Raw genomic sequence first — 20,780 nt, 5'->3', positions numbered from 1 at the left:
ATCAACCCCTTGGGGCCACACCACTAAACAATGTCGTCATCACGTCTCGCCTAGAGCAGAAAAAACAAGCTGATTTGCACCCAAAGATTCTCTGGAACCCGTATGGAAGCTTTTCACTAACCTAGTGCGTGCATTGCACTCATCCCTGTCCCCTCCGATGGTCGCCCGCCAAGGAAGATCTTTCAAGGATCCACCAGTGCCGCCTCACCGAGACCGTGCATGACTTGATCCACTGGGAGCCTCACGGCACTTATCTATCAGTGGGTCAAGGGATGATTCCGCCCTGGATCGGGATTTGATAAGGACAAACAGTGGTTCTTGGTTACTGGATGCAACCGTTCCTCAGACATTTTTGCTGGAATTCTGACATTTCACCATTTAAGTTTACCAAGAGAATGGATGACCTTCTCCAGGTCTCTTCTCCAAATTTTGAATGTGACGTGTAACGGTGTAGAATGTAACTCTGCCGAGTTGTTGGTTGGTTGATGAGGAGAAAAAGAAAAGGGTCCTCATTTCACTGCAACGACACACGCGAGCTGAAAAAACAAACCTTGCATCGAATGATAGAAACTTGGAATCGCCTCACTAAGACTCAGGGATCGGAAGCTCAACACACGATCCTCGTCCATATGCTGATGAATAGGAAGTCTTGGCGAGAGGAGGACTCTCCGATCCTCGTCCCTCCCGGAGCCTCATGACAGATGGATCTAATCATCACGGGAACAACATCTCGGCACGCGAGTCAGGCCAGGGCTCGGAGTCTTGCAAGCTACCGAGTGAGAACTCTTCAGATTGATGTGACGCAAGGCATCATTTATACACTGCAGAGCTGTGAATGATCCACTGTGCTATCACCACGGGAATATGCCTAGCAAGGTATGAAAATTTTAATTTCTGGATCGTGTTTTGATAAGTTAGTTATAGGAGAGGATCTGCCTTAACACCGAGTTATCTCGACTCGACGTCATATGTTCTCGGACCGAGACCCACACCGAGCGGACCGGCGCTCCCGGACACTCCGCTGTCTTAATTGGAATCTCACCTTAAGCCCGAAAAGGCACCGCCCTATCGAGAATATGAAAATGGCCACCGAGTTCACCATCGACAAGTCTCAATGTCAAGCCTTCAATTAAAATTCCAGAAGAAAAAGAATTATTCTAGTGTATCTTGCCCCTGGCACTAGTGCAGTGCAATACATCATTTATTGTTCATAGCAACAAACATGAGTCGTGATGGGAAACCCACAGAGTCTCGGCGGCTTCATGGTGATATAGTGGACCAACACCACGACTCCACACCTCGCAACGACCAAACATGCGCGGAAGCAGACAACGTGCGATGATAAGACAAGTGGGAAGACGAGACAATCGATGTCATCATACTGGGCCAGACGAAATGATGCTCCAAAACTCTTTTATATCTCTTATCTCTCTCCCCCTGAATCAACCTCCCCTCTAACAGCACGCTCTCTCCTTATCACACCCAACCCATCATGTCTAATTATATCCCGTCTTTCTCTGCGCCTAACTCAAGGCCCGGGTCCCCTCTGCCTCTGGGGTCACCGTCTGCTTCAAGACCTACGAGCTTCTACGCCAATTCCAGAGCGAATTCGTTCGTGGGCACGAGACGAAACTCTGCTGTTCCTCCGGCCTCGAGAAAGAACTCTGTTGCTGTACCTTCGAGGAAGAATTCGACTGCGCCCCCTTCAAGAAGAAACAGTGAGGATAAGGGTGCTTCGGATCCTGAGTCAACAGACCTTGAGGTTCTGAAGAATGAAAAGGGCGAACCCCTTGCTGGGCGTATTGTTGGTGGTAAATATGTCGATCCAAGCAATGAGTCCGTCGACCCGGAGTTTGGGGCTATCAAGACTGTTGATATCGATATGCCTCTTACATTGACGGAACTTGTTAATGAGAAGGGCAAGGAATACATCGTGCTTGGTTTTGCGACTGGCGATAAAGAGAACCCTTTCAACTGGAACCCTTGGTATAAGCGATCTATATCAACTATTCTCAACCTGATGACCTTGTTCATCGGTCTTGCTACTACTGCCTACAGTTCGGGTATCGCTAGTATGTGTAAAGACCTCGATGCTCCCAACATCAAGGGTCAATTGGGTCTTTTCACCTTCAACATCAGCTGTGCTGTCGCACCCATGGTTCTAGCCCCCTTCTGTGAATTGGTCGGGCGCAAGGTTGTCTACGCCGGTTCCTTCCTGTGCTTCTCACTCCTCTTCATCGGCCTCGCTCTCGCCAAGGACATCGACACCATCATTGGCCTTCGGCTCCTCCTCGGACTTTTTGGCTGCGTCGGTACCATTCTTGTCGGCGGTACTTTCGACGACATGTACGAGCCTCACCACCGAAGTCGACCTATGGCCATGTTCAGTTGGGTCGCTATCTTCGGAACCGTTGCTGCTCCCATCTACGCTGGTTTCATTGACCAGGCTATTGGATGGCGATGGATTGAGGGTATTCAGGGCATCGCCAATGTTCCTCTGCTACTCGTTATCTTCTTCTACTTCCCTGAGACCCGTGGTGGTGTAGCTCTTCATAAGCGGGCTAAAGCTCTCCGACAAGCTACTGGCGATGAGCGATACGTCTCGGCTGGTGATATCCTGACTCCCAGTCTCCAGGCTATGCTTAAGGCCAGTTCCGTCAAGGCTATTCACATGTTGGTCACTGAGCCTGTCGTCTTCGCCTTCGGTCTCTGGATCGCTTTCTGCTGGGCTGTTGTCTTCCTCTTCCTCTCGGTTATCCCCATCACTTTCCAGGAGCACCACGGTTGGGGTGAGGGTGTCAGTGGCCTTCCCTACATCTCTCTCTGCATTGGTACTACCCTTGGCTGGTTGGCTCATCACCTCCAGATGCGCAAGTTTGACCGTCTTGTCGCCGACCCCAACGTCAAGGTCACCCCCGAAGCCCGCCTCTACGGCGCGATGTACGGAGCTGTCTTCCTCCCCATTGGCCTCTTCATCTACAGCTTCACCCAATACTCTCATGTCTCTTGGGTTGGTCCCGCAATTGGTCTTGCTCCCATTGCCTTTGGCATCTACTTCGTTTTTGAAAGTACCTACAGTTACACCGCTGATTGCTATGGTGAGAGCTCTTCTTCTGCCATCGCTGGGCAGGGCCTTATGCGAAACACTCTTGGCGCTGTTACGCCTTTGTTCGCCAATGCTTTCTTTCACAACGTCGGAAGTCAATATGCTGGTCTCATCCTTGCCTTGTTTGGTACTGTACTGAGCTTGATTCCTTTCGTCATGTTCAAGTATGGATATAAGCTACGAGCTCGCAGCAAGCTGGCTATTGAGATGTAATTCTACATATATGATAAAGAATTCGTCTTTGATCTGGAATGAAATAAGAAATAGACCGTATTGAAGTTTAGAATATTTATAAATAAGACTAAATGTATAAGCGTTATAATTGCCGAAAGATAAGTAAATAAAGAATTGGAAAACTTTATTGTGACGATAAGAGATTGAGGTAGGTAGTGATTGTGTAGAAAGTGTTTGGAAAACGATGCAGTATGCTATGGTTCGCTTCTCTAAAATATGAGTATATAAGTCTGTCTGCAATCGCTTTCTCCAACAAACGCACGAGGCATCGCCTCAACTCACCAGCGACCGTGGTGTAGTGGTTAGCATTAACGCCTTCCAAGCGTTAGAGAGGGGTTCGATTCCCCTCGGTCGCATTTTTGGTTCCCATTTGTCCTATCCCTGTAAGGTACACTACCCCTGTCAATATAGCGATAGTGCCGTGTTAGTCCAACACCAGACTTCCATTGCAAGTTAATGCATTTTATTTGATCTTGCTCTATTCATGGTGTGCTTTTTTTTCACTTGACGTAAGTTGTATTGTGGTTTGCCTATAACTGCCATGTCGGACTCTTAATCTAGACTGATGATTCTGTATACTTAATTTAAAGCACTATCTATTGGCAATGCTATTCTATGATATTTCCCACTAATGCTGCCAGCCAAACATAACGCCTGTAAAGCGCAATTGGACGTCCTGAAGCAGTCTCCTCTGAGCAAACCACTGATCGCCATCTAACAATTCACTGACCTTCGCTATCAACCGGCCCAACCTTCTCATCCTCGACATCCATAAATTCCTCTTCACATGACTGTCATCATCGCCATCCTGATTATTTGCCATCTCATATACTGCTGGTCGATGTTCAACCTGCTGGTGGTCGGCTTGTAGGTCTCGGTCCTGTAACTTGAGACTGTCAAGCAGCTTCGCACAAATGTCGATGAGAAGGATGACATTCCGTGATTGAGAAGAGCACTTTGAACAATGAAGCAACTCTTCGCACCTTGATATAGCAGACCTTTGAGCCTGTATGGACTTTTGAGATGTGGGGTGCTTAGAAGAGACGTTGATTGTGAGGGCCTCCCATGTTTCCATGGGAGTGATAGAACATTGACAAGATGATATTCTATCGTCTGAGGGGCCCTGGCCATGGAGTTGTCCTGTCCTTGTTGGCCAAGTTCCACTAGTTGATATTTCCGATTGTGGGAAGGGGAAACTATCATGTGGGTAGAGATCGTCATCGAGTATGCTTTCTAGTGGAGGTGAGGTCAGGAAGCTACCGGGCGAGTTCAAGACTTGGTCCATGCTGACGGTTGAATCGAACGTCGTGTCATGACCGAAGTCTCTAGTGTTTGTAGGAGTTGACGATATGTCTTGTGGAGATCCAAACATAAACTCGGACCAATCCGGTTCCATGTGATGAAGTTCAGGATGCATCCCATCCGACTCCTGAACTACCGCTTCACTCATGTTGGAGCTTTGTAGATTTCCGGAATCGTCCTCGGCACTATAGGGTCCATCGGTGAAAGGAGTCATCAGACCTCCAGATTTCGATCCAGACGCCTCTTTCTGTTTCACCTGTCTTCTTCCTTTTACAGAACCAAAATTATGCTCGGCATCGCTATCGGTCCCGTATTCGCACTGCAGGTCCCGACTACGACAGTTTCTGCAGCCATCAGGTTCACTTGTGCAACGTATCTGTCACATTGTACCAGGTTAGTGCATAAACTTAGATGACAGAGCGGCTGAAACATACCTTTCGGGTACGGCAGGGATTGCAAGCAGATCGTCGAGGCTTTCCATTTTGAGCTTTCTCGAATGGTGGTCCCGTGGGGAGGACTACATATGAGTTGCTGTTCTGCTTCCAAGTGTTGAACATGGTAATGGTGTAACGAGGGGGTTACAGGTTGTAATGCTGCCACGAACGCAGAGTTTATATCGAAATTCTGAAGTATGCTGCTTGCTAGTAGTTGGTAAGATTCCTCTCCCCAATAGGGCCCCCTAGAATGATTGCGTATCCAATAACCCGAGAGGACTGAATATACGACAACATGGATCTACATAAGCGAAAACCACCTCATCCACTCCGCCGCTTCCTCTGATAGAGCTATGTGGCCCATACGACCTGATGCTGAGCCTGTCAAAGCGCAAAAAGGGCCGCATCTGCCGTTGGTTGTTACATTCTACGAATTCTAAGCGCTTCATGAATCTCGACAAGGAAAGTGATCAACGAGACCCAGTTAACGTAGGACCCTCCTTATCAACTCCGTCGCGGTTGCAGAGCCCCCCACGGGGCAAAAGCGTAATTCGTCAGCGCTTTAATATCTTACATGCTGAGAATGTCTCCGTTCGAACTTCTTCTCGTAAAAACCGTCCTACCAGTCAATACTCTATTACACTTTCTAGTATATATCACGTCTCGGCCGCGTAAGCGAGATAGTCCACGCTAAGACTAGGAACTTTTGTTGCAGTACGGAGTATAGACAGGGTTTGCATCCTCATATGACTCTATGATTCACTGGCATTCACATCCGCACAGATAAAGCCGCAGAACCGAGATCCTACTGGACCCCTATGACCGAAAAGAGAGGTAAATAAAACAAGCACAAATCGGAAGAGATTTGGTAAAATGCAACCCCGTTTGCCACAATAAGTCGTTTTGCGGATGTATAAGCCGCAGAGAATAATACAAGCATTTCGATCCCCCAATCCCGGGGTGTCAGCCCAGAGCGCGAACTATCTTATAACTAATCTAAACGCCGGGACTCGGAGCCGATACGGCCCGGGCCGTTTAACTAATGCCAGAGCGAGGTAGTTGAATACTTACTAGCCATATATCTCTATTCTCTCGGTACTTACTCTTAATCATAGCTCGTGAAAAGACTTCTGTAATTTAGATTGAAGTCCGCTACAACTCCAAATATTGACTTCACGGACGGCAGTTCAGATGGTGCTGTTGCTCCGTTTACCCCGGCTGCTGCACCCGAGGCTGTTTCAGACGTTTCTCTGCTGGTTTTAAACATTTCTTATTGGCCCGGTCGCCAAACGCTCTGACTGTGTGGGACGGACCTTTTTCTTCACGGCACTGATCCACGCGTTAGGTTGCGGCATACATACATGGATTATAGCGGCACGGCACATACGGACCATCAACTGCCTGCCCAAATAAAGTCGGTGCAAATTTATCTTAGTGGACCCTTAGGTCTGATTCAGCCTATTTGTGTGTGGGACTCTTGTTGGTTCTGGGTCCTTGATAATCCCACTAGAGAGGAGCAAATAAACAGTTGCCGGATTTGGCGACAGTCAGGGATCAGAACTAAACAGTAATCACCAGGAGTCATTCATCTTAGCTGCAGTGGCTCAGGCGTGAGATAGGGCGTATCCGCGTCTCTGCCGATCATTTATTCATGAATGGCGAGGCCATGTGATCTTACACAATCAACACGTCTCATGCTTCATGAATGAGTCATATTCATAGCTACCTGATGAACTCACAGATGCAGCTGAATGACCCAAGAACCTGTCTTTAACACCTGATGTGTCGTAGACTGGCCTCATATTACACTGATAGTTCTTCCCGGTTTTTAATTGATCTTATTACAATGGATATAGGCTATCAAAGAATGGTAGGTGGCTGAAACTGCCATGAATAATTATACATAAGTCTGTCTGACTGGCTTGACTTAAAAGTCAGTCCTGAACTTGGGACTCTGTCGAATTCTCCCGCCATATTGATAAAACAGCCATGGAAATGGCGCAAGAAAAAGCACGATCAAGCCTAGAAGCGTATTTCCCCACCCCAAGCCCATACTATCGTAGAGCTGTAGTCCACAGAGAGGAAGAAGGGCACCCAATACGCTTCTCAGTACTGTGTTAGCCGCCGTGGCGGAAGCAGCATAAGTCGTGTACATGTCAACCAAGTATGTCTGTACACTCATAAAAATACCAAGCATGCCAAATCCAACGATGCCAGTTCCAATCATTGGGGCAATCCAGTGAACCTGCTTGTCTGCAGTCCAGCCGTAGCATATAAGACCCAACGCCATAGCTAGACCAGTCGGTACGCTAATGATGGGGTGCAACCGCTGTTCAGGCTGGTGTTCAAGACCTTGGGCTTTGCGCTTCTTGATCAAGTTATCGCTGAGAACTCCGACATAAGCAAGTCCCAGGATATTCCCGATACCGCCAGGAATAAAGGACAAGCCAGCGCCTATGGAGTTGAAGCCATAAGCGTCTTTGTAAACGAACGTAAATGTTGTAAGTAGGATGTAAAAGATACCGTACACCACGGCGAGGTAGACACACATCGCCATCACTATGAAGCTGAGGCAGAACATGCGTGTTGGACGGATGATAGCCGCCAGAAAGAGCTCTCTGGCGGTACCTTTCTTCTTCGTTCGAGGCTGATACAGCTCATTCCCTGTCACTTTACGGAGGCGTTTAGCCTTCCTCTCGAGAAGCACTGGCGCGTAACTTTCTCGCAAGATAAAGAATGATGCGGGGACAGCGACTCCAGACTGGCGAAAAGGTTAGACTCTACTGTACAAAGGATCATATCGATTTGTTTCGAGACTTACAACAATAGTGATGATCCAGAACACCCATCTCCAGCCCTTGGCCTCAACAAGAAACCCTGCGCATACCGGACCGACGACGGGACCTGTCAATGGTCCTAGGGACCAGAGGGAGATGGCACGACCTCTCTGCTCCGGTGGCATCATATCAGCGATAGAGCCGCTGCCACAAGTGATGACAGCCACGCCAGATACTCCAGACAGGAAACGAAACGCCATTAGCATGGACACTCCATTCGACAGAGCGCAGCATGCTGAGAAGACTACAAAGAGACTGTTGCAGACGTGGTATATAGGTATGCGACCGTAAAGTTCGCTGAGTGGCGCGATGAATAAGGGTCCGAAGGCAAAGCCAAGGATGAAGATGGATACGACGAAGGTTGCTTCGGTGTCGTTTGAGCTTCCAAACTCTTCCATTATTTGGGGCACTCCTGGTGCCATCATTGACGATGCGAGTGGCCTGCGCACGGGTAAGCGACGTTCCTCTGCGAATACTATGGGGGGGTACATACGTCAAGAAAGAGAGGAACGATATTGTGGCAATCATGCCCCATTTCCGACCATTTGACCAGCTCATGGGGTTCTCTGGGTCGCGATCAGCTTGCTCTTCCCACCAGACCGAGTAGGCATCCTCATTTCTTGTCGCCGCAGGGCCTGTTTCTACCTTGGACTCCATTTTCGAGGGCGGCTATACTGGGTTTGCGAGCCTGAGCCTGTTGCACTGCGATGTAAGCGACTTTACGATAGGTACAGCCGCTCCAGTCAACGTCGGTCGAGAAATCTCATAGGCTTGGCCAAAGCAAAGGATTTCTAATGCAGCCAAGCAAAGCAGACCTTTGGCCCAAGTCAATTGTCAGCAACATGAAGGATTAGATGTTGCGAGAAGGGGAAAAAAAGCGCAGTGAAGCAGAAGAGGCATGCCTTTTCCCCTACTGTCGGTCATGTTTTGGCGATCTTTGTCTTACATGGATGTTCGGAAAGATACCATATATAGTATAGTATGCCAAGATGCAGGGATACGGCATCGAATTGGAGTATTTCCGTTGGATCAAAGGAGAATATTATGACGGAAAATCACCTGATGGAGTACAAATACGAAAATGCGGTGGTGCTCGGATAATGATCGTCGTGGAGGGTTGGTTCCTTCTTACTCCGTACATCGTCAATGGGAAAATGCCTAAGCGCGTCGTAGACGAGGTCCAACACAAAGGCATAAGCACGGAGTAATAAATGAACGAACTGCTAAGTGGACCATTTAGTGGGTGATCAGTACCGTCAGTAGAGACTTGCGAATATCTGTTGGGAGTGCGATGAAGAGCCAGCGATGTGCAGAGATCTCGACAACGCATCGACAATTCCTCCAGGCAGGTGCATAAATTAGAACATTGTTTTTTATCTAATTCTGAACGCAGTAAGTTTGTTTTTGAGAGGGCTAAACAATTTAAAGTCGGATAGAGATTGCCTCAAGACCTGATTGTGTCAACGCCAGAAAATTGCAACCTTGGAGATTACAGTAACAAAACCGTGCCAACGGCTCAGGACCATCGGAGGTAAAGATAACAGTAGCATGAATAAAAACTGAGATTGAGGTTTTTTGTTCCGAATATTTATTCCATTCTAAGCTAGAGTATCTCTTTACTTCAAGCTGCCATCAATACCTACCTATTTGCAGACATTCCCATCAACCTCACCGACTCGCGAGAAAACGGCCCACAGATGCATTTACCGAAGCCCATTGACCTTGATCAAAACGTCGTCCTCAATATGAAGAGCAATGTAGTCCTTCCAACGAAGCGTGCCTTGGTCCTTGTCCTGCAGACTCAGGTCGAATCGTCGAATCAGGTTCCCGAGGAAGACGTAGGCTTCCATGTAGGACAAGTTCAGGCCAACGCACATACGCGGCCCTTTGCTGAACGGAATCAGATTCTTCTTGGAAGCCTTGTCGCTATTGTCCAGCCATCGTTCAGGCATGAAGGTCTCGGGTTCCGGGAAGAGGGCTGGATCGTAGTGGATCAGACGCTGGGCTGTTGAGACGGAAGTCTAGGAGGAGGCCGTGTCAGCGAGGACTAGAATACTCAGTCAAGGTTATGGGAATACTTACATCTGCAGGTAGGAAGTGGCTACCATATTTTGTTCCTCCAGATGGCACCAGACGTGTAAGGATGCCCGGAGCTGGGGAAGAGATGCGAAGAGTCTCGTGAATCACAGCAGTCTAGAGATATCACAGTAAGCAATCCGACATCAAAATTCGGACCGTTCTAGTTTGTACTCACCAGGTAAGGTAGATTCATCAGGTTCGGATACTCCATTAACCCATCGCTGTTCGTCTGAACAGTCCGAAGCTCCTCCAGCATCTTCTTCTCAACCTCAGGGTTCTTCAGGATACACCAGACACCATAAGTTATGGTCGTCACCGTAGTCTCTGTGCCACCAATGACAAGTGAGAATGCTTCGTCGACCAGTCCCTTGGTCGAGCGATCGGGTTCAGCGTCGAGAATGGCGTCGAAGACGGTTTGACGGCCAGTCTCGTCGGTGTAGACACCATTCTGATGTCTCTCGCGCACTTCGCTGGCCCATTGAGCACATTGCTAGACAGTGTTAGCCTTGTTCCGAAGTCGGTGCTGGAAGCGAGAATGGACTGAACTTACGTTGCGGAACTCGACGAATCCTGGAATGATGTAAGTCAAAACGTGCGTGGGAAAGGACTGCATGATCTTTCCGAGCATAGGGAAGTGCTTGATGAGACTGAAGCTATGAGGTAGAGCGACCATCGAGTCAACGAGTGACTCTGTTCCTTCTTTTCCTTGGGTACAGCCCATATCTTTACCGAAGCAAAGCTTCATGATGATGTCCATCTAGGCGTCTCGTCAGCAGGTCACACACAGCAAATGGCGGGGTGTTGTGCGACATACAGCAAAGTTCGACTCAAGTCGCTTCAAGCTAACAGGCTTCCCGGTCTCATACGAGTCTCCAATCTTCTTCAGTGCACCCTTGATGATCTGAAGAGCCAGAGGTGAGAAATCTTTGATGGCGCGGGGCGAGAACATGGGATTGACAATGCCGCGACGGACTTTGTGGGCTGCGGGATCCATGATGAACGGCAGGGCGTCGAGTTCACCGGCGAATCTGAACATGGCAGGTTCCTTGAGGAACTTTGTTCCAGTAGAATAAACCCTTGAGAGATCCCAGTGGTTAGTGATGTATAGCTACCATTGGGATATTTGCGTGCTCACTTGTGGTAAAAGTTTGAGTCATTGATGTGTACTCTGTTAGGGCTCATTCGGACAATTGGGCCTGAGATCATATCAGCAACCAAAACACACATACCAGGGCACCATCACTTACCATACTTCTCGTGAAGTCGAGGATAGTCCTTGATGTAGTGACCATCCAGAATTACGTCCTGGTAAAACTCATACCAGCTGGTAGCCGCCGCAATCTTAGGCCCTGGGACGTTCCTCAGAGGATGCAAGAAGAGACGATAAAATACCAGGCATAACCAATAAAGCGCAAAGCTTCCAAAGGCTAAAGCAGTATAGTAGACGATGCTCCATGAAGTAGACGTTGGCGACCAGATACGTGCCGACAGGAAGCCAGTGTTGAACAGGGCTTCACGTGGAATGATGAACTTGATGGAAGACATGGTGAAGGTGTATTTGTCTCAATAGCTTCTGTCCTTTCAATATTCATGACTCTCTTTCAAGCCATTTTAACTAGTTCATCTGTTGTAAGGATTTGGTAACTTCGGTCTATGGCTATGGAGAGATCTCCCGAATAGGTATTTTTCCAGCTCCGTAGGATGCCTGGTCGCAGATCGTTGGCTGACAGAGAGCGGATATTCCTAAAATGGCATCTTTTCGTGCTTACACTCCCAAGGCGACTGTGGTGCATGAGATGAAGTTAATTCTTCATATTTTGTTATCGTAGCATATTTAAAGTCGACATGTACCAAGTCTAGATGAGCAGCAAATCGGTACACTCATCACTCGCCTCGACAAACTATACGATACATCTCAACTTCATCAAAATGATTGCGACTATAAACGGAGACATAAAGATCAATGGAAAAGGTCATCCGACCGAAGTCCGCATTCCGGACATGTTTGGTTCCATAATGTCTGCGACGCCTATGGTGAACCCTCACCACTTCAAGGTCAAGGCCGCAGCAGACGCCTTCATAGCTGAGTGAGTTTATCTTCTCTCTTTTCATACAAATATGTATTCTGACTGAAGTATAGTTATCTCAAGATGGACAAGCACGAAGCGGCTAAGAACAGAAAGGCCGACTTCTGTTTCTGTGCCTCGGCCATGGCTCCTCATGCAGATGCAGAGGCACTAAGGACTATGGTTGACTGGCTGAACTGGGTATGCGACAAACCCCCAGACACTCCGAGATAATAGGGCACCTACTTACATGAATGATTAGATCTTTTACTTTGACGACGACTTTGACGAGGGTCAACTTGACCGAGACCCAGTAGCCGCAGAGAAAGAGATTAGACATACACTGGCTGTACTCGAAGATGGCGCTGAGATTCCAGACAGAGAGCAACATCCCTTGCGATATTTGTTCCGTACGATCTGGGATCGAGTTAAAGAGGTACTTCTTGCTAATGATCTCTTCTACTGAGCTTTACTAATCATTTCTGTACGCAGAGGGCTTATCCTGATGTCCAGACGCAGTTCAAGGTCACGCACAAGCGATACTTGGACGGTCTGCTGCATCAGGTCGAAGCGACACGCGATGGAAACGGTCAACCTCGGACGGAGGAGGACTACATCAGAATGCGGAGGAGAACTGTTGGTGGATATCCATGCATCAGTCTCATCGCGTGAGTCTTGAAATAATTGTTCATGTCGAATTGAGATTGACGATGCCTTTCACAGCTATGCCCATAATGTAAACTTGTCACAGGAGGCATTTGAGCACCCTTCTGTTCAAGAATGCATAGCTGTAGGCTGTGACCTCGCTTGGATGTAAGTGATACACACCCAACCCATGGAAACTTTGCTAATACAACGCAGCCACAACGACATCGTCTCGTACAAGAAAGATGTCAAGTCAGGCATTGAGCACAACTTTGTCACTGTCTTGAAAAAGAATGGCTTCACCACTCAACAAGCCATGGATAGAGCAGGGGAACTCCAGGACGAGTGTTATAGCAGATGGTACCTTGCGCTGGCAAGCATGCCTATCTGGGGCGAATCTATCGATCGTGAAGTGTTGAGATATATCGAGGCATGCCATAGCTTTCCTCTTGGTGACTTGCTTTGGAGCTTCCAGACAGGGCGATATTTGGGAGCCACAGAGGGATATAAGCTGCACGAGACGAGGGTGTTGGACCTGTCAGATTTGGAACCTATTGCTGTGTGATATTTTCTCACGATGGGAGGCTGAATTCTGATGTTTTTATGTGGTATTGGGTCGTTGGGGAGCAAACGAGGGGCTTTCTTTGAGTAAAGCAGCATGAATAAGATTACAAATTGGCATTTGCGACATCGGTACCTCGTCATATACTCGGTGAATGGCATTATCAGCTATCTCGACGAGATAACTAGATGACATTGGCTGCCTCAACCGGTTCGTCCTGTAATCAGGGAATTAGTGGGGAATAAGATGGCGTGCTCGAATCAGTGTCGGGGTTCATCCGATAAGTTACACTTGGGGTAAGACTCAATTGAGATGCCATGACTTGGATTATTAGTGATGTTCATCTACTTAAGATGAGTCAATATCTCAACTCAGATACTCTGTAGTAACAATGTCAGCTCAAAAAGAGTCATCTAAGCTCGAGGTAGCGATCGCTGGTGGTGGCATCGCAGGCCTCATCACAGCAATCGCACTCCTCAAACACCCAAACGTCAACGTCCAAGTCTACGAGCGAGCGCCAGAGTTTAAGGAAATCGGCGCAAGTATAGCTCTGGGTCCCAATGGCCTCAGAACCCTTGATAGGCTTGGTGTCGAGAATGCCCTGGCTGAAGGCTTCGCTCAACGTCAAAAGTCAGGCCATCATATGATATACCGACACTGGAAGACGGGAGAAGTTATCGATTACGATGTTCACAGCACAGTGAAGAGCAAGAGACATGCAACTGCGCGGTTTCATCGCGCTCATCTTCATCAGGCGCTGTTGGAGAATTTACCAGAGGGTATTGTTCATCTAGGGAAGACTACGGTTGATGTGAAAGCAGATCCTGATGAGGGAGCGACGCTTCACTTTGAGGATGGGACGACAGCAACAGCTGATATTGTCATTGGGGCTGATGGTTTACGATCAGTAAGTTCAAGACATTTTCTGTGACAAAAAATTGCTGACATCTCGACAGAAAGTCCGCAAGACGTTCGTGCCGGAACATGAACTGCATTGGACAGGTTGGGTCGCTTTCCGCGCTGTATTTGATGCCGAAAGATTGAAGGATCTTGAGTATCCCGAGGACGCAGCCCATTGGGTAAGGGTGAAGGCTCTCGAACCGACAGGTTGCTAATGGATCAATAGGCTGGCCATGAGACAACATTCTTCCATTCGCATCTAGGTAAGAGTCCAGTGCTTCTTCGTCAACGCTGTCACTGACACATGACTGCAGGCAAAGGTCTGTTTACCATAGTCGGTGGATACCACGCAGATCCCCAAGACCCCAAATCACCGGGTAAAGACGCAAAGTGGGATGAAGATGGCAGTGTTGAGGAATTTAAGAGATTATACCAAGCACGTAAACTCTCTCGGTCGCATCCTTCACCGTGCTAACATCTCAAAGCATTGGAACCCAACAATCCGGGCTTTCATAGACGCAACCCCCTACGTCAAACTCTTCCCCAACTACGCCGGCGCAGCTCTCGATGCGTGGAGCTTCTCCAACCGTGTAGCTCTCGTCGGTGACGCAGCTCACACCCACGGCGGATCCTTCGCAGCAGGGGGCTCACTCGCCATTGATGATGCATATGCCTTGTACCGCTCGCTTGATCACATTTGGCCTCCTTCGTCAGCACAAACGGGAAAGCCGACCAAGGCTCAGCTTGCACAAGTGTTTGAGCTATATGAAGCCACTCGCAAACCGCATCTGGATAAGCTCTTGGGTATCGTCCATAAAAACATTTCAGGGCAGAAGTCGAATATCGAGAGAGCGACGACGGAGACTGATGAGCAGTTAAGGCAGAGGGTGAAGGGAAGGATGGACCCTTCGTGGATTAGTGAGCATGATGTTGTTACTGCGTTTGAACGGGCTGTTGAGAGGATAGAAGGCCGGGAGACGACGGTGGAGCAACCTCGCGCAAGGTTGTGAGCGCAAGTACTACATAGACCTTTTCCAATCTTGTCAGTATAGCCATTCTATCTACAGAACTATTCTGCTAATTGCAGAACTTCAGGGAAAAAAGTGTCAGTATCAGTCGTTCAGTCTGCTTAGTTGATCGTACCTCAGAACATCTTTCAATTGCACACCTCATTAGGGCCGAGGGGTTTGCCTGCCTGCAAACAACTTATTTTCTCACAGGTTTAGCAGTGAGAACACTGGAATGTATTACCCGCAGATATTGAGATGCGTGCCTCGCTTTTGCGATGTGGCTTCAAACTTCGTATAACGCCTCAACCATATAAGCCTACATCAACAACTGCGCATCATAGAATGAGAGAGCAAGATAAGAAATCACAGGAGGAAATAGAGTGAGAATTGTTATTAACAATGTTAATTGAGCTATATTCGCAAGTGATATCATCCAGTCATGTCCAAGCTAAACAAATACAAGCATTGAAGCACTGCTTCAGACTTCCGAACTCCTCTTGTTCCTCTTGAAGAAGCAGGGCATCACCAACTCGCCCATCTCGTGCCAGAAGCCAACAGGAGGCTCGGTGAAGGTAGCCTCGTACGCCTCAATCATGGGTCGCTCCCAAACCAAGTCAACCTCGTGAGGTCGGATGTATTTGGTCTTCTTGAAGACCTTCCAGCCAACAAAGAGGAGGACTGCGAGGATCTGCATGGAGTAGTTCTGGAAGAAGACCTCAACGTCAAACTTGGGTCGGAAAGCGTAGTATCCGTAGACGAGAACGATGACGGATTGGACAACGAGGGCGATGTAGGCACCGTAGGGTTGGAAGTAGCCGTAGTAGGGTCGCTCAGTCTTGCGGTTGACACCCTGGGCGACACAGGCGCGGTGGTAGTTGATGAATGTGATGGACATGATCATGAAGGTGATAAGACCGCCACCAGTGACGATGCTGATCAACCAGCCGAGAACCTTGGCGGAACCGTTGGCAACCTGGAGGAAGGACAGGAAGGGGAACAGCATGGTGACACAGAAGGCGTAGACGGGAATACCGGACTTGTTGCAGTATCGGAGGAATCGAGGGGCGCGTCCCTCAATGGCCAAAGAGTAGAGAGCTCGGGTAGCGCAGTAGGTGTATGTGTTACCGGCGGAGAAGATGGAGGTGAGGATCAAGAAGTTGACGAAATGAGGGAGACCCGATATTCCAAGGTTGGTCATGGCAATGACATATGGGGAAGAAGCAGCGTTGCCAGTACCGCCAGCACCGAAGTAGATGTCGACGAGCTTGGGGTCGTTATAGGCACAGACGATGCCAACAGCGAGCGCACCAACAATAAAGAAGATGCAGAATCGGTAGTAGACTGTCTTGAAGGCGCTCTTGATGGTAAAGGTAGGGCGTTGAGCCTCAGCAGAGACCATTGAGATATACTCGGGACCGACAACTGTAAAGGAAGCTGAGAAGAGAGCAGCGAGGAAACCTTCGAATTTGCCCTTGTCGCCTGAGCTGAGGTATGTGGTGAATGATCCAGGGTTGGAGAAGTGTCGGAAGCCGTAGGCATCGTGCTTGGGGTTTCCACCGACCATAGTGACGAAAGTGAAGGCGAAGAGGAGGAAGATCAGGATGAGCTTTCCACCTGAGAGCCAGAACTCGGATTCACCATAGAATCGAACAGCGAGAACATTGAGAAGACTGTGATATGATCAGTATAGCTCAATTGACGAAAGAAGCAAAACTTACGCGTAGCAGACAATGACTGCAGCACAGATACCAGCGGTTGGGCCGGGGTTGAGGGCATCAGCATTCCAGAAGGAGATGACAGAGGTCAGGGCAGTAATCTCGAAGGGAATGATAAGAGCCTCGTAGAGGAAGAAGTTCCAGCCAGCGACGAAGCCTAGGGCGTCGTCGACCCAGTAGCCAGCAAGACGCACGAATCCACCAGCAACGGGCATGTATGTGTTCATCTCAGCGATCGAGTTGTTCACAAGGGCGAGAACGAGGGAGTAGAGGGTGAAGGCGATGAGGAGACTGCCGGGACCGCCTTTGGCGAGACCGCCACCGATGGAGATGAAGAGAGCTGTTCCGATGGAACCACCAGCGGCGATGAGCTGGATCTGACGGTTGTTGAGGCGTCGGTGGAGATGGCCCATGCCTTGGTCGTCGACATATTGGATGCTTGAGGCATCGCCAGCGACGGCACTGCCCTTGGAGTTGGAGTGTCGTCTCTTCTCGTCGTCTGACATTATGGAGCAGAAGGCGGTTCAGACCAGCCTTTGTGAGAGGGACAGAAATTGAGGAGGAGGATTGGAGGAGGATAGGGGTGAAGAGTGTTGGAGTCGAGGGTCTGAGGAGGAGAAGAGGCTGGAGTGAGTGGATTCATGGCGGTTTATATAGTGTCGAGCAGAGGCAGAGATAACAGGCAGTGAACCATGCTTGGGTAGTACGCGCATGGTGTCGTTGGGACAGGTACTTAGTTGGAACAAGAGCTTATCTTGCAGGTTAGCTTAGCCACTATCACCCCCTAGCCCATGGGTCCAGGCCCTTGCAGTGCAGGTCACCCACGCATAGATCATGGTGGTGGATACGGTCCGACCTCACTATGCCTGGAGCTGAACCAAACGACATGGGTCTTCCCCACGGGGAAGAGCTTGGGACCGGGTCCACCGAACCAAGACTGATTGAGGTCTGGGGAAAGCCTGTATCGGCACTCGATTAGCTCGTGCAGACGGTGGAATGTGGTGTGTTTGGCGGTCGTGCAATTGGCCAGGGAAACCACTCACTGTTGTCATCCTGCAGCCTTCACTGACAACCCAGGTCCTTTGTTTGAAATCGCTAGTTTGGGTTTGGGGGGGGGGGGTAACGGCTACTGTGCCTACGTCTGGTCTAGACTTGGAGTGTATTTGGGCGTTGCGCATGTGATGAGTGAGGGGTTTGTTCTATGTGTTTTTGGTGTGGCACAAACATTTGCGACACGTACGAATAGGGTAATTCATTGTGAAGACGTGAATCTCGGTAATCTACAGACGATATCTCTCCGTCGTATGGACACTCTCTCAATAGCCTTGAAGGGGACCCATTGTAGATAGGATACTTATCTAAGGTATCGCAAAATAGCTCACCTAGGTCAGTCCCTTATCATCTTCCTTGTACGCCGTAGAGTCTGCCCGTATCCTCGGATTCTCATCCCGATCCCTGCACGATAAGTACCCTAGCCAATCCCCTCACCTTCCCACCATCTTTCTCTCTTCTCAAGCTCAGCTCCTCACGGAATCTCCGCAGACGTGCAACCACTTCGCTTCACTTCTCCAAGAGAGACTCCAATAGAACACCACCATGTTTGCAATCTAGAAGCTCTGGGCGCTGGCCAATCACCGCGCACACCGTATTTATTCGGATTCTTCAGCCGAAACGGCAAACTCTAACTTATCGATCGTGGCAAAGACTGAGAAATTGACCGATCCTGAGCGTTTATTTCGACCGGAGTTGATTGGATCACTTGTAGCTCGATTAATTTGACTTTGTGATTGCGGCGAATTGTTTACTGAGTTGGCCGCTATAGCTTATGGGGCTAGTTAGGGAGCCTGGCCTGGCTGGTGCTCTCTCTACCTAGAGATATCCACTCCCACTCTCGAGACAGTGGAGGTCAACAGGGACGGAACGGGAGGTTGGCAAGTATAGACGAGGCACGCCCTAGTTTTTGATAACATCCCATTCATGCCTTGATAATGATGTTTGGGCTTAATATCGACTGTCGTTTCCTTACGCTAGTCATTACCAGGAGCTTGGATCAGCCTAGTAACGCCCGACTATCGAGTGACATTGATAGTATCTTGTGCTCCTTGCAGAGTGCTGTCTGTTTCATGCTTGCAGCTGCTCCTTGAAAAGAATCCGAGGTGATGCTCTTATCCTGCTTCAGTTACTTCTCTGATATTAACTCCAAGAATCAGAGCTTCTTTCCTTATTTGCTGCATTAGGTATGCAAATCAGGCACAATTTGTGTCTGGTTCGTCTATGAATCTCGATGAACCGAGAAGAATAGATATCAACCTGTTTCAGTCTCGCAGAATATAGTATTTCTAATGTTTAGCTTCGTTAACTCAAGAACCCTCCATATCTATCCGTTCGGCCCGTCATGAATAAAATTCTCGAGGACTTTCATAGCAAATTCCTAGGCCTACATTAAGTCTATCTCCTATTCCAAATCGTCTATACAGTTCCGAAAGTAATCCCAAGAGACTGTATGCCACTCCGTTTTCATAGGTCCAGTGGTCAGACCATTACTTATCTACAGCTCCATGTTGGCTTGAACCTAGTTGTATACCTACCTTGAACGCAACAGCTCGGGTGGTCCAGGCTCAACTCGATAGTATCCTTAAAACATTACACAATGATGATAAAGAAAGCCACGACTCCTTGAATCACGACCAACAACATGATATCGAACAAGCATATCCAACTATTCTCACGGACCTCAGGTCACATGATCGGGATCACTCCCGACCTCTTCACCGGATTCCTTTCCGATCCCCGTACCACGCCGCACCTAGATCAAAGCTTCATTCCTAAACAGGGAGGTGCTAACTCCCAAGCTCGATAGCTGAAAACGAATGTCTCATCTCGAGAAAAAAAAACGTGGGCTTGTGTTGTGTTGGAGAAACGTCGTTGTATCTGCTCAGAGCCTCAATTCTGACACTGACGATCTCCCTCAAGCCATCTTATGCAGGCGTTGGAAAATGGGCGCCTACGAACCAATGGGGTATTATGCGCGCTGAAATGCAAGCAAACTTCAGCCTCGTTTTTCTTACTCCAACTGTATAGGAATGGCCTGAGGAGGAAGTTGTCCGGGACGATTGTCGCTAGCCGAGCCGTTCCCGAGATACTAAGTTAGACTGTATACACCATTTCGGCTTCTCCAACGCCGTCTAGGGAGCTATTAGTTGTTCCTAGGCTTCGTGAAAACTGTCATCAGTTGGTCCATTCGATATGACACCGTGGAGTTTCGTGTCGCGTAGGACTTTACTGATCTGTGCTGCAACCACTTCAACAGCCCGAGCTTCATCCTTTATCGCCCTGGAGGACAGGCCAGAGTGTAAACAACAGCTCACATATCTCGAGTATAGGATGTTTGATGGGAAAGATCTAGCGAGGTCATCTTGTACTCCCCCCACTGGCGGGCTAACGGCATCGACTCCCGAGTCAGCCTACGACGATATCCCCATCCCTAGCTCTCGCAGTGCTGTACTCCGTTCCATTTATTCGATGGCTCTAAACAGCCCCAAGCTTATCTTCAGGGGAATTACTGCCAGCCACAAGCGCCGGTTGATATGATATGACGCCATGCTCTCATCCCGAGATACCTCCATGCTCGGCATTGACACTCCAACTATTCACAACGGCGATATTACCAACACTGGTAAAGAGTGATATGTCTATCTGCGTGGTTAGTTCGGTGGGCTTGTGAAGCTTGATAGCTATCCGCAATGCTCCCCCGCGTCGAGTTGACACATCGCAGGGGTATGAGCAGAATCAGCACTTACGTCTCTAGAGTATTCAGCTCGCTCTTGGGCCAGGCTGTCTTCAATGGCATTTCGTTAGTTCGTGTGGGCCTCCGTCTAATACTGCCACAG

At 48.7% G+C, this 20,780-nt stretch overlaps 7 protein-coding genes and 1 non-coding gene across 8 annotated transcripts; 4 read left to right on the top strand and 4 right to left on the bottom strand.

Moving 5' to 3' along the window:
- Positions 1 to 1,492: 1,492 nt before the first annotated feature.
- On the top strand, positions 1,493 to 3,319 carry FMAN_03297 (uncharacterized protein; the record flags this gene model as incomplete). Its single annotated transcript, XM_041832096.1, has 1 exon — positions 1,493 to 3,319. One exon carries the CDS (start codon positions 1,493 to 1,495, stop codon positions 3,317 to 3,319), a length of 1,827 nt encoding a protein of 608 aa, XP_041682594.1.
- A 305-nt stretch (positions 3,320 to 3,624) lies between these two features.
- tRNA lies at positions 3,625 to 3,696 on the top strand. Its single transcript has one exon. It is a non-coding gene; the product is annotated as a tRNA-Gly (tRNA).
- Positions 3,697 to 3,968: 272 nt separating this feature from the next.
- Positions 3,969 to 5,199, bottom strand: FMAN_03296 (uncharacterized protein; the record flags this gene model as incomplete). Its single annotated transcript, XM_041832095.1, has 2 exons — positions 3,969 to 5,018; positions 5,077 to 5,199. The coding sequence occupies 2 exons, from the start codon at positions 5,197 to 5,199 to the stop codon at positions 3,969 to 3,971; spliced, it is 1,173 nt and encodes a 390-aa protein (XP_041682593.1).
- A 1,804-nt stretch (positions 5,200 to 7,003) lies between these two features.
- FMAN_03295 (uncharacterized protein) lies at positions 7,004 to 8,570 on the bottom strand (the record flags this gene model as incomplete). Its single annotated transcript, XM_041832094.1, has 3 exons — positions 7,004 to 7,837; positions 7,898 to 8,354; positions 8,407 to 8,570. The coding sequence occupies 3 exons, from the start codon at positions 8,568 to 8,570 to the stop codon at positions 7,004 to 7,006; spliced, it is 1,455 nt and encodes a 484-aa protein (XP_041682592.1).
- Positions 8,571 to 9,616: 1,046 nt separating this feature from the next.
- On the bottom strand, positions 9,617 to 11,537 carry FMAN_03294 (trichodiene oxygenase; the record flags this gene model as incomplete). Its single annotated transcript, XM_041832093.1, has 7 exons — positions 9,617 to 9,934; positions 9,996 to 10,106; positions 10,168 to 10,482; positions 10,543 to 10,749; positions 10,807 to 11,068; positions 11,128 to 11,188; positions 11,240 to 11,537. 7 exons carry the CDS (start codon positions 11,535 to 11,537, stop codon positions 9,617 to 9,619), a joined length of 1,572 nt encoding a protein of 523 aa, XP_041682591.1.
- A 384-nt stretch (positions 11,538 to 11,921) lies between these two features.
- Positions 11,922 to 13,268, top strand: FMAN_03293 (uncharacterized protein; the record flags this gene model as incomplete). Its single annotated transcript, XM_041832092.1, has 6 exons — positions 11,922 to 12,079; positions 12,133 to 12,259; positions 12,321 to 12,494; positions 12,551 to 12,726; positions 12,782 to 12,871; positions 12,920 to 13,268. The coding sequence occupies 6 exons, from the start codon at positions 11,922 to 11,924 to the stop codon at positions 13,266 to 13,268; spliced, it is 1,074 nt and encodes a 357-aa protein (XP_041682590.1).
- Positions 13,269 to 13,656: 388 nt separating this feature from the next.
- Positions 13,657 to 15,175, top strand: FMAN_03292 (uncharacterized protein; the record flags this gene model as incomplete). Its single annotated transcript, XM_041832091.1, has 5 exons — positions 13,657 to 14,172; positions 14,222 to 14,344; positions 14,392 to 14,428; positions 14,480 to 14,601; positions 14,651 to 15,175. The coding sequence occupies 5 exons, from the start codon at positions 13,657 to 13,659 to the stop codon at positions 15,173 to 15,175; spliced, it is 1,323 nt and encodes a 440-aa protein (XP_041682589.1).
- Positions 15,176 to 15,653: 478 nt separating this feature from the next.
- On the bottom strand, positions 15,654 to 17,396 carry FMAN_03291 (putative carnitine transporter; the record flags this gene model as incomplete). Its single annotated transcript, XM_041832090.1, has 2 exons — positions 15,654 to 16,845; positions 16,894 to 17,396. The coding sequence occupies 2 exons, from the start codon at positions 17,394 to 17,396 to the stop codon at positions 15,654 to 15,656; spliced, it is 1,695 nt and encodes a 564-aa protein (XP_041682588.1).
- Positions 17,397 to 20,780: the final 3,384 nt, after the last annotated feature.

This window comes from Fusarium mangiferae (assembly GCF_900044065.1).
Source record: "Fusarium mangiferae strain MRC7560 genome assembly, contig: FMAN_scaffold006, whole genome shotgun sequence".
Lineage (NCBI taxonomy): Eukaryota > Fungi > Ascomycota > Sordariomycetes > Hypocreales > Nectriaceae > Fusarium > Fusarium mangiferae.
Note: the sequence above shows the minus strand (reverse complement) of the source record. Positions and strands in the feature narration are given on the sequence as shown.